This window comes from Dicentrarchus labrax, unplaced genomic scaffold, assembly GCF_905237075.1.
Source record: "Dicentrarchus labrax unplaced genomic scaffold, dlabrax2021, whole genome shotgun sequence".
Lineage (NCBI taxonomy): Eukaryota > Metazoa > Chordata > Actinopteri > Moronidae > Dicentrarchus > Dicentrarchus labrax.
In genome coordinates, this window is record NW_026136713.1 from 12,109,655 (window position 1) to 12,122,991 (window position 13,337).

Sequence of the window (13,337 nt, forward strand, 5' to 3'; positions counted from 1 at the left end):
ATTTGCCTCTTTATTGCTCCCAGTTGTTGGGTTAAACAAAATGGGGCCTAAAGAAGAAGAGGGGGGTCCCTCCACCACCACCAATCCTGCGCTTTGTTCCCTGGAAGCACTTTGTTTGCGAGAAATGTCACAGTAGCTAAATCAAGCCGAGCCATGGCTATGAGAAACAGACAGAGCAGATGGAGGATGGAAGGGGGTGTGTGTGTGTGTGTGTGTGTGTGTGTGTGTGTGTGTGTGTGTGTGTGTGTGTGTGTGTGTGTGTGTGTGTTTGTGTGAGAGAGCGACTGTGTGTTGTGTGGAAACCAAAGGTGGTATAGATGCAGGGAGCCTATTGAGATGCGTTTGGTAACATTCGCTGGAGAATTGCTGCTCTAAATCTTTTTGAGAGCGAAAGAATGAGCGGGTAGAAGAGGACAGTGAAAGCTGGAGTCTGTGCATCTGCGGTTAACACACAGACATACTTGAGCTGCAACCAGTAAAAGCATTGATGGAGAAATTGCTCCTAAGCCGCTCAGGTCGATTGCGCTTGTCAGCAGCAGGAACCTGGAATACACCTTCATATATGGATGTGAGGCTTCTGTACTGTATGTGTGCGTGTGAGCTTATTGACATGATTTGACGTTAAGTATGGGTCGCTGGCTACAACATCCCATGTAAAGACTACGAAGGCATCCATGTGTTTGTTTGGCTGAGTCTCAGGTTTTGGACATTCTCACGCACACACACATAAACACACTTACAGTCTTGTGAAGGGGGAGACTGCTAGCTGGCTCTCAGTCAAATTTTGGACCGCATGCTTTCCAGCCTCCACATATAGAGAAGAAGTGAAGGGTTAGCTTGAGATACAGCGCTTCAGGCGAACATGTACACACGGCTATCCAAGTTCAAATGCAGTTCATTCTATGTGTGTGTGTGTGTGTGTGTGTGTGTGTGTGTGTGTGTGTGTGTGTGTGTGTGTGTGTGTGTGTGTGTGTGTGTGTGTGTGTGTGTGTTACCATGCTGTTTCCAGTGAACCTGCATGTGTCCAGTGCTGTTTGTGTGTCCCTCAGCAAGATCTATGCACAGGATGTAGTTTTGCTAACAGTCTGACATTTGTGGAGGTCCATGTTTCTTTCTTTTGGGGTTTTTTCAACACCTGTAACAGTGAAGGACGACCTCCTCATTCAGTGCTTGTCCTCCCATCTTCACAGTGTCTTTTTTTTCCTCCTGTCTGCTCCCCTCTTGGCATCCTCCCATCTGGTTCACATTGTATGAAGCAACCGACCACTCTGAAAAATTGAGCTCCTTGTGTCTTTTAGCTGTGTAACTTTCTTTTGATGTTGATAACCTTTGACCTCAACGGAGAAAGAAGCGAAAGGAAAGATAAATCAAATTATGATACAGCCCAGTTGGCACACACATTGAGTAAAACTGTTTCGCTTAACATATGCGCTGTTTCTATTTTGGTGCACTTGTGTTACATTTTCTGACCCTATATGCAACCTTCCCACGTTGTGGAAGTGTTTACGTCTGTTTGTGTGTCTATACCTCATGTGTTCACTGCTCTCTCCTGAAATAGGAATCTGAACTATTTCCACACTTTATGTACACATACACACACACTCTGCTGTCCACTGCTGCTGTTTTTCCCATTAAATCCTCCAGTCAATACACTCCTATATCAGCTTGTCATCACCCACCTCTACTCCCCCTCAACTCTGCCACTCAGGACCAATCATACTCCCACGTTTCAGTCACTGTGACGCCCGCTCCTCCAGCGTTTGGCGACCGACCTGTCAGCATGCCGACGGCTGCCTTTCATGTCTCAAATAAAGGTAGAGCAGGCATGGCCCCTCGTGACCCATATCTTATAATGCATATCCCTGCTTGTGGAGGCACTTTAAATGGCCAATGACCATGTTGTACAAGGAGTTTTACAGGATTGTGAAACCATCCATCCATCAATTACTGACTTCATTTGTCTCTGCCATCTTTCCTCCTGGACCCTCCTGTCATTTTGAACTGCGGTATATCTTCTTCTCTGTCTCTCCCATTTCATCTTCGCATCCCGCCACTCCCTTACACATTCCTCTTTCAGTTTGTCCTCCCCGTCTCCTCCCCTCTGGGCCCAGGGAAATGCTCCAGCCCTCTCTGTAGAGGCCTTGGCCCCCAGCAGAACGGCTCCACGCTGTTTATGGCAGCGGGGGCTGAGGGCAGGGGAAGTAGAGCCTACTATGGAATATGGAGACTATTAATATAAATGCTGCGGCTGGCAGATTGAGTTAGCTGGCATCTGTGTCCGAGATTTTGAAGGTGTAGAGGTGTTAAATGATTAAAATTGTTCAGACATAAATTTTAAATGAGCATCAGTAGGTGCACACAGCTGCACTTATTCTCCATTGTTATATTTAAATGGTTCATTCTCATTGCCAACAGAGTCTGACGGCAACTACAAATGGCAAACTGAATCAGATAAAGAAACTGTTAAATTATACTTTTAATACTTAAGACTTGGCCAGTCTTCAACCTGAGCACAGGCAACAGTTAACTCTTTTTATGCCATTTCTTAAATCCTTCATTTCCAAAGTAATTAATAGCGTATTGCTGTTATGTAAAGAAGATGAAAGTGGGAGAGGTAGACACGAGAAGGAGGTGGAGGAGCATGATTGAGCTCTCTTTGAAAGGGTTGGCAGAGTCAGGAAGTGATTAGGGCACTACAATAACCCCAATAATGACAATAGGGAAAACATGTCTGCAGCCACAACCACTTAGCATCAGGAACAGCACACAGTATGGTTCCTATTTCATTACGAGAGCAGGACTGAGTGTGGGAGGATGGGCACATGGAGAGAAGTAAGGTGTTACCAACAAGAAGGTTTTGGGCCACGGAGAAACACGCTAAAGGTGCTGTTGTTACTGGTGTCGAGCTTTTTTGCCTCACATGGGACATATGCAGTTCAGAAAGTTGATGATGGCAGATTTACCTTTTAAAGGTCTTACGTAATTTGTGAAACAATGGGTCTTTGATTTCACACAGAGAAAAGCAACTTCTCGACTAGATCTTGTGAGTGGTTTTGAATATGTGGCTACATTTATCATTTATTGTTTTTGTTTCGTGTTGGACAAATACACCAAAGAAGCCTATGCTGAAGTCGCTCAAATGTAAACTTTGAGCATCCAGGACCAGCTCCTTTGCGGTATATAAATACCACACCATGGGTGCCCCAGTCCTCAAGAGAGGTTTTTCTAACAGTTGAACAGCACAAGTCAGAGTATCACTCTTACAGCTTCAATATGTGGAGAAATCCAAAGCGTGACAGACCTGCTGTGCCTTGCTACATTTGCTAAGCTAAAGAGAAGGGGTGGGCGATCTTTTCTGAACCTGTGATTATTATTTTTTGTATAGTCAGTTGCACCATCTCTTAAAACAACACCTCTGTTAAATTACCAGGCAGACACTGACGCAAATCAGCGGCAGTGTAGAAATGATTCATGGTCTAGTAGCAGCATGAGGTCTGACTCTTTGCGTCGGCCCTCTCTCTGGCCACACCATCTCCTCGTTTCTCTACAGCCCTCCTGCTATTTTTCACAACTTTACCAGTCCTCTCCATCAACAGCAGAAATTGTTTTACCGGAAAGGTGGTGGTACCAGCTGCATCGCTGCAGGGTCAGAGGAAGGTGGCTGGACGAAGCCCAGGAAATGAGGAATTGGCCGTATTCAGCCAGAATGAGGGGAGAATAAATCTTAAACACGCCTAAAGGGTCGTGTTTGTTCAGTCTGAAATAATATTAATTAATATAATAATCATACAGTATGTTTGAGTCTGACTTTGTTTTGTCTTCTAGTGTCTGTATCTGTTCTTACATCACTTATCCACGGACATTTTAGTGTATCTGTGCCAGCTCACACAAACTTAATGCCAGGCACAACACATGGCCACCAGCAGTTAAACAGCAAGTGATGCTCCGTTGTTCTGTATTCGTCCCTTCAGCACTGATTTGGAGGATTTACTGCTCTGCCTGTGTGTTTTCACAGGGCCTCCAGGGAAGCGTGGAAGGATGGGAAGAAGAGGGGAACCTGGTAAGTGACAGCCCACCACCTGCTTTGTTTGTTTATTTCTCCTTTCTCTCTTTTCCTGGAAGACACACTATTTCTTCATCTCCTTCCTCTCTCTCTCTCTCTCTCTCTCTCTCTCTCTCTCTCTCTCTCTCTCTCTCTCTCTCTCACTTGCTCCCACACTCTCTCTCTTTTCCTGGGTGACTGGATAAGTTCGAGGGCTGGTAAAAGCAGTGACCCATGAGTCAGGCCGGTGGATGATGGGCCGCAGTTGACCCTTCTCCCTGTCCATTGCTATTTGCACCGACACAGCGCTAACCTTGGCCGTTTGTGGTTGTTCTAACTTTGCCCAGATGTCAGTCGTTCTCGCTGAGTGGTAGCAGCTGCAGTAGTATGGGCCTAATGAGACTCTCCCTTGCCAACATCACTACCCACCATTATTGTGTTGAATTTTTTTTTTTTCCCATGCACACCGCAAAACACTCATCGTGGAGACCAAAACAGTGCAGGGACATAACTCTTGTTACACAAAACTTTGTCATGACAGATAGAGCGGATGTTCTACGAGTTTGAGTCACTTTCGTTTTGGATGGTTTTTATTAAGTGTTGACTCCACCAAATTGTGGTGCGACACTGTTAGACGATTTTATCAAAACCTGCATGACTGTAGTTGTTCTGCAGGATATGTGTCAGATGGGAAAACTTCTAAGATGCTGGTGATTCATTGTTGTGGATTTAGTAGATGAGATCTGTTCCTGTGAAGATGATGACTAATGACCAGCAACCTTTATTGCTGTAATTTCCACACTTGTTATTTATAATGTATACAGTATAATGTATTTTTAGCTTGTCTTGATTTATTTGACATAGAATATTACATATAGGCAGATGTAAAGTTTCATATGCTGTACAGCCAAAGTGTTTTTTGTTTGTTTGTTTGTTTTCTGTTATATAACAATAATAACTCTAAAAAAATTTTATAATTGTCTTATTGTCAGATGTAAACCAACAATATGTGAGTCAGTCTTTTAAAACCTTCAGACTTTCCCAGCCTGTTTGTGGCTCTCAGCTCTAAGCCCATTGATTCCTTCTAAAGATGAAAATCTTTAAATACAGGTCTCAAATATGTAGTTCTATTTTCAAAAAGGCTCAGTCATTTCCTATAATGCTGTCGTTTTTAGCAAGGATTACTAAAACAGGGAGTTAAAATTGTATTTGCAGAGTTTGATTATTGGTTGTGATTATTTACGGCAGCATGACGGTGTATGTGGGATGGACACAGTGCAACGATGTGGCTCACTGATGTCTTTTTAATCGTTTTTGGACAACAATGGTGGCTGGCTTTTGGTCTTTTCATGGAAATTGTTGACAATAAGAAAAATATAGAATATCTCCAGACTTTTCCTTTAAATCTCCATATCCTCCCTACCATTCAACTACTTCTTAATCGGCATAGATTACGGAAATCTCGTAAAAGTTCTGTGATCAGGCGACCACCAGGATGAGTAAACGACTTTGTTTTTCATCCGGGTGGTACAAATTTCCAGCCACTTGGTCTTTTGGAGGATTATCTTAACGGGAATGCTCGCTGTTAAGGTTTCGCCCAAGATGGGACATTCATTGGCTCTTCGTGGTCTCTATCTGAAAAGGATGATGTGATCCTGTTTACGTTGTCTCTTTTCTTGTTTACTTTTGCGTATTCACATTGCAGCCTGCGGGGGTAGGTGGCACAGAGAGGCTGTTGCGCCATCCTTCTGTCGAGGATGGCTTTTTTTTACAAGACCAGAAGAGGTTTTCCCCTTTTCTATCAGAGAAACAAATGAGAGTGGAGGGAAGAAACAGAAACACAAACCTGAATAACAGGAAAGAGGGCAGACAGGGTTGTTGAGCTTCTGTCGCCTTGTCTCCTTCCTCAACTCTCACTATTATTTTTCTGTTTGGTCTTTTACTTATTTTGTGTCTCTGCTCAGTTTACTTCTTTCTCTCTCATTCTCTGTCTCTTTCTTTCTCATTAGTCTCTAAACTCGCACACACCTGTCACAAGTTCAATGGTTAAAGCTGGCCTTACTGCGTGGCTCTGTAGCCAGTGTGCATTTGTTTACCCAACTGTCTGGCCCAGGAGGTCCTTGTCCTGGCGTCTAGACACAGCTAAACATGATTGACTAGGTCTTCATGCCTCATAAACCCCAACACCTCACTGTTCTTCTTTCCCTTACACCTTGTCACCCCAGCTACCTTCAGTTCTTCATCCCTTTCTACTCCTCTTGTCCCAAAAATGCCCTTTCCCTTGAATTAACAGCAAACATCTAGGCTTGCATAGATTCTGGTCACGTTAGGACTTTTTGTATGTTTAAATAGTAACACAACACCACAAATATCCCACTTTTCCCCAGAGGGAGTCTGTTTTCAATCTTGAGTTTATGTAGATGTTTAGTGTTGCATCCATGTTGATGAGCTGTCTTGTGACAGAACTGCAGTGGTGGCGTACCTCCAAATCATACCATAGACTGTAATTTTGTTAACAATCACATAGAGCTTCGTGATTGATTTAAAATTTAGATCAGATAAATTTAAACCAATCACTAATGTAAAAGCTTTTTAATGGCAAAATGATATACTCACTTTGTAGGGGTTTGGGGTGGTTTATTAGTGCCCTCGGCCTTGGACTTTTAAGAGAAGGGTTTTTTTTATAAGAATATTCCATTAAAACCAAGCCCTTTGATCATTACTGTTGTTTTTGGTTAGTCTAAGTATGAAAAGCTGAGTTTACTTTTTGCTGCTGAGGCTCAACATCAGAGCTTTTCAATCAGATCTGAAAGACTGCCCCGGAGAAATCTCGGAGACATCTTTTTTTTAATATACTTGCGCATTTTCCAGCACAGCCCGACCTTTTCACTGCCTGTTTGTCCTCCATCTCATACACCCCATATCTTCTTAGGAAACAACGTCTTGACATGACTTCATATACTAATGCGAAACATGACCCATTATCCAGAAGTCTGTTTATCATAACGGGTTCACCACAAACTCCACTGGCAGTGGCTGTAATGAGCTTTTTCTGTACCATATTTAGGTGGTTAATTACAATCATCATCTAACAAACCACATTGCATGTGCAGTTTTTTTGTTACGCACCACTGTTCTGAGGAATTGATTGCTGCACAAACCAGAGGTTACTATAACTCACACGTGCTGTGCTTCATGTGTTACTGGACATTCATTTTCTAATGTCTGATTTCTCTTTTTCTGTTGCAGGACCTCCAGTAAGTACAATTTCCTCTCATCCAGGTAGTATTAAAATCAACTAATAACCAGCTGAACATCCAGTTGTTACAGTGCTTCCCTTTCCCATTAAACATGCAAAAGCACTCACATATATACATATATTATCCTTCACTATACAAACTATGGTTTTCTCCAACAGCAGTAAAACAGAGAGACACACAAACTGTCACAGGCTCACTCACACATGTGCATCCACAGAGCGCGGCAATAAACGGACCACCTAGGGAACTGTGGGTGTGTGCATGTGAGTGTGTGTGCTTGTATCTGTGTGTGTTTCATGGTGACTTATTAGCAGCGTGTTATCCTCCTCTGTGGGACTATAACTCCTGCTGACACAGGCACACACACACACACACACACACACACACACACACACACACACACACACACACAGCAGATAAAATACACACATACAAAAAGCCATGTACTAAGTGGAGACTGTTTCTGCCTGTTTGGATTTGTTTGTGAGCAGCATCTCTGATTTTATTTTGAAAGTATTTATTTTAATATTTTGGTCACATGTGGCACAGATCAGATATGCAGAGGGGTAAATGCTCCACAGCACACCATGACACTTTTCCATAAATATCGGACCGGAACAGCGTGTACAGCTGACATTTTTTAAATCCATGGAATGTTTTATTGTAGAAAAACTGCCTGTGCAGAAGGTTTACGGCAAGTGTGCATGAAATGATGTATAATTTGTCTTCCTGGACACACACAAAGTCCGACCTCAAGCCCATAAAGTCAAAGACAAGGTGTGGTAATGTGAAGTCACCTGCTACTGCACTAAGTCTGTCGTTACACTCAGTCTAAGTCAATGTACATGGCAACGTAATCAAGTGCCCAAACGATCAGATACAGGCCAAAAATGTTTAAACTGGAACAAAACAGAAGTTGTGGTGTAAACAAACTTCACCTAATGTTTATTATTTCCAGCTTCAAAGTCCATATAGAGTCATTTACTATCATTTAATACTTGTCTCCTTTAGAATAAAGTGTGCCGGGTCATGTGATGAATTAATATACACTACTCACAAAAAGTTAGGGATATTCGGCTTTCGGATGAAATTTCAGAATGTACATAACATGCACTATAACCTTTCCAGGTGATCTTAATTTGACCGTCTACTTAAATACCCTACTTTCATGATATAATATCACTGTAGCATCAACTTTTTACATTTTCCATAAATTTCACCCGAAAGTGGAATATCCCTAACTTTTTGTGAGTAGTGTATATATATATATATATATATATACAGCGTGTATGTTGTGTTGTGTGCAGCTGTTGGTTTCTGTTCTAACCTGTTTCAATGCTTCATGCTTTAATCTCTAACCTCACCAGGGCAAATCTGGACGGGATGGATACCCGGTAAATTTGATTTGTTATTTTTCCTGTCACTCTTCAATTCACCCAATCACATCTCCTTTTTCTCTTGATTTTTTTCAGCTTTATTAGGACGTTTTTCCTGTTTTTCCTTCTCTTTTGCCTGTGAAGAAAATTACATTTACTCTAATTGTTGCCTCTTCATGCAACCTTTTGCATTTGCTCATCACCAGTGAAGTATCCTGCCCCATGACTGAGAAGTGACTCAAATACAAAGACAGTTGTATTTAAACACAAGCAGACTTAGGCTGCCCAGATGACAGTGTTTTATTTCCCATAGGTAATTTGAAACATTACAACTCACTGACTGAAGGCAGAAAATAGTGACATAAAGAATATTTAGTGCATGTGTGAAAATGAGAGCAGTAAACGTAAAGATTATCATCAGTAAACATAAACCACAACAGCGTAAACCATACCAATGAAAACATGAAACATTCTTACACAAGGCACAAATCACAGCCTCCAGCTCTTAAACAGGGTTTACTAATGTTTGAATAATCTAATGTGTGTACATCCAGAAATACTGAATGCAAAGCAGATTACTGATTTCCCCCATGAGGCATACCACAAGACTGAGAGCCAGTTCTGGTGTTATCCAGAGATATAGTGGCCTCTTGTGGCCGGTCAGACTACCGACTTTCTCAACAACTGCTGAGATAAAAACAGCTCATGGCTGTCCTGCTGATTTGTGGTTTGGCCATCGTCAAATTCTCATCATCTAATACAGACACACACCCTAATCATTCAAGAGCTCAGCTTGTGTGACCAGATGGATTCATAAGAACTGGATGGCGTGCAGTTCATAGGAAGCATTAGCATGTGTGAGGGCCTATGTGTGAGCGTGTTACATGCTCCGTGTGACCCCCTACGTCTGGTTGCCACAGCGACCCACTGCAGTCGCCCCGGTGTTGTGTTCCACGGCGTCTTGACCGTTGCGTTGCTGTGTACGTTGTCTCATTGGGAAGGTTTTTTTTGGGGAAGTTCATTACCCATGGGGCTCGCTCTCAGTCAGATTCCCAGTCTGCCTGGCACTGCACAGCCCTCCTGACGGGAAATGCCTGCTGCTAATTACACACAGGTGGACCGAGCGCACAGAGAAGTGTGTGCACATTTGTGTTTGTTTGCTTGTGACTATTCATCTATGTCACCGTCTTCATTAGAAATCCTAAAGTTGTGGCACATTGTAGTGTTTTTACCTTTTTAATGAAATGATGTAATGTATTACTTTAAGGATGCTTAATCTGGGTAATCCTTCCCAGTCTTGTAAGCATAATGAAATGAATCCTTAAACCTCTATAATTACATAGATGAAACAATATTATAACTGGACAAGTCTGTTTGCTAAGTGTAAGAGGCAGCTTCCTGTTATGATGCATACATAGAGGTATGATGATGGAAGCTGTGTGTCTGAGGTTACAGTGAAATAACAGTAGATTAATCATACTGGCAACTAACATGGACATCACATTATTTCATGTAGCAGCAACAGAGATGATCAAGTTTCAAGCATTGAAGCTTATAAAGGGCCATTCTTCCTGTTGGGTAGGAGTGTTTGTGTATCTGTGTCCATATGTGCGGATGTGTGTGAACTCCATCCAACCACCTAGTTTATGTAGATCTCTGAAACAAAGGCCAGAACTGTGGAAGTGGTCAGAGGCTCTGTGCGTGTGCGTATGTGTGTATGATACCTTTTCACACCAACAAAGTATCTCACATGGGCCGTTCATATGGAGAGGGCAACACAAATGAGTCAAGTCAGTTTCCGGAGAACTTGTGTGGTGCCAGTGACTTGTGCCAACAAATTTTCTTTCTTTATTTTTCCATTGTTAAAACAAACAGCTAGATTGCTTTCAAGCAATTTTTTTTCTCTTGCCCTCTCTCACCCTTATTATGTCTCCATTCAAGCCGTTAACCCTCAGCAGGCTAGATTCTTTAATTCTGTGAGTGTACACATTAACACATAATTTAACAGACTTAACATAACAATTGCAAAGGTGGAAACTAAGTATAGTTACGCAAGTGCTAAATTTGAGGACAATTTTGTGGTGCTTGTACTGTTCTGCTGCTTTATCTTTCTACTCCACTGCAGTTCAAAGGCAAATACTGTACCTTATCCTCTGCAGTGTCTCAGGCAGTTTCTCATTACTAGGAATAATATTACAGTAATAATATTACTTTCTCCAGTAACTAGTGTAACTAATTACTAATACATTTCAGGAAAAATATTACAGATACCCCCCCCAAAAAAAAAAAATATTTACAACATAACAACTTTTGTTAACACCCCCCACTTTTTTAAGATCTAACAATTCAATCACATTCTTGGATTCATTGTTGTAATCGTGGAGGAAACTAGTTTGGAAGATCGTAATGCTGGAAACATTCCCGTTACTTTGATTTAAACAAACAAAAACTCAATTTTAGGGAAAAGGGGCACAATTACAATTTTGTGGGGGGTATCAGAAAAGTAATATAACTAGTAGTGTAACTAACTACTGTTGGCAGGGAGTAATAAGTAATTACTTTAGAAAAGAGTAATACATTTATTCTTTTTGAGGAAGTAGCCCAACACTGATCCTCCGCTACATTTATTTAATAACTTACTTAGTTACTTTGCATAAGATAAGTGATCCACAAGCTCTTAGCAGCGTATAAAATAGTTAAAATCATCATTAAAGTGACAAACACACATCAATGATTATAATCCAATAATGTAGTACACATTATTCTGAAAGGGGCATTCTGCATGATGAGTACTGCTACCTTTGGAAGTACATTTTGATGCTAACTTTTACTTTTTGATCAGATCGCTTCTTCTACCACTGTGACCACTGTGACCAACAATTGTGGTGTTTGCCAATGTGTGAGCGTGCATGTGCTATACTTCTTTCAGGTGGCATACACATGTCTCACAGTCGTTTATCAGACTAATGTATGCAGCAGTCCGCTTCCACTGAAGCATTTCTAATATGATAAACACTGTTGATGACAAGCAGTTTGTGTGTTTCTCAAGAATAACTCTATGATAAGTGTGTGTGTGTGTGTGTGTGTGTGTGTCTTTGTGCGTGCTGATGTATGTTTTCTCTCCTCATATAACCCCTGTCACTTCTTCCTCTCATAAATCACAGGCGAAGGGTTTGAGTTTCAGTAAAGGGCCTTCCCGCTGTCAAAACAGTCAAAATCAGACAGACTGACAGATCAGTGCAGAGGGGTAAACACACACCCACACACACCAGTTGATTATTCATATGCGCAGTCACCAGCGTGTCCAGACACTAGCGTGTTTATACGAAAGTGCCAGTCTGTGACAGACAGCGAACCTCGCTCAGCAGAGAGAAGCCAAGGCCTCCATTGTTCAGCCTTCCAGGCCTCTGAGTGCAGATTAAAGCCAGACAGTCACCCAACAACATGTCAGTAATTTTCTGTCCCAAACACACAGCTCTCTGGTATGCTTTATTGTGCTCTTTGGTTCTGGATGCAGCCACTATTTTTTTTTTTTTTTTTTTTTTTTTTAAAGAAGCAAATGTCATGTATCACAAATTATGTTCATGTAGCCTCCGACATGAAGCGGAGTTTTGTCCCTGTGGCAACATGAAAGCAACTGGAGGAGGAGGGACTGAGAGAAATTCAACAGAGGGTTGGTGGATCACTGCAAGAGAGGAAAAGATAATGACATCAAAGGATACAAGAGAAGTGAGGAAAGTAGAACCAGGAGGGAGGAAAAGGGTCTCTCACTCTCTATGTGTGTTTGCTGCTGAGACGTCTGCTATGATGTGCAGACACCAACTTTTCACGCCGCATCCTCAACAATTACTCCCTACTGGATAATTACCAGTCTGCACCATAGGGAGTACAATAAAGACAGCAAAGACACCCCTCGCCCCTGTTTCATTGGGATTAAGACAAACACACACACGCACACAGGCACAGACACAAACATATACCCTCCTGCAGGCCAAGTTATTTTCCAGAAATGTGTTTAAAAGCCATCTAATTGGTGGGAATGCTGAGTCTAAACTTTTTTTTTAACAGCTGAGGGACGCTGCAGGACAAGATGGCGATGTAGACTAGGAATACACACAAAGAACCACACACATAAAAAGGCATTATTTCATTTTCCCCCACATTCACTTGAGGTTTTGGTGGTAATTTCAGGCCTATTTTCTCACTTTTTCTCAACATTCATCTCCCAGGTTTTTTTTTTTCCCCCTCCTTCAATCCTTCGTTTTTCCTTTTCCTTTTTATTCTGCGGCCTGCCTGATCCATTTGCGGTATGAGATGAGGAGATTTTAGTAGTGGCCTTTTTTTGTTCACCCTGTTCTATTTTTATTTGAATTCCAGCTCTTTTTTCCCACCTTGCAAACTGATGTGTACTGCAGGTTTACCCCACTGGAGGTACAGTACAACAATGCAGCTATACAGAAAGAAAAGCACACAAAAAGGGCCACACATCAAAATCCAATTTCCCCTGGTTCCTGTGTTCCTGACTCTTATTCATATAAACCCCTTCTGGCCAATTTTGCCCTTAGTTTCCATTAAAAGTTCCCTGGAGCCTCTGTTGCGGATTTAAGTAAGGCTCATATATTATACATATCTTATCTTATCAGTCATAGAAGAGCTTCT

The 13,337-nt window shown here is 41.8% G+C and overlaps 1 protein-coding gene across 1 annotated transcript in view; it reads left to right on the forward strand.

Moving 5' to 3' along the window:
* The window catches only part of LOC127374862 (collagen alpha-1(XXIII) chain), a 118,519-nt gene that overhangs the window by 79,385 nt on the left and 25,797 nt on the right, over nt 1-13,337 (forward strand). The window contains exons 3-5 of the mRNA XM_051420510.1: nt 4,016-4,060; nt 7,292-7,299; nt 8,670-8,696. Coding sequence (XP_051276470.1) covers nt 4,016-4,060; nt 7,292-7,299; nt 8,670-8,696 — 80 coding nt within the window. The remainder of the gene's footprint in view (nt 1-4,015; nt 4,061-7,291; nt 7,300-8,669; nt 8,697-13,337) is intronic.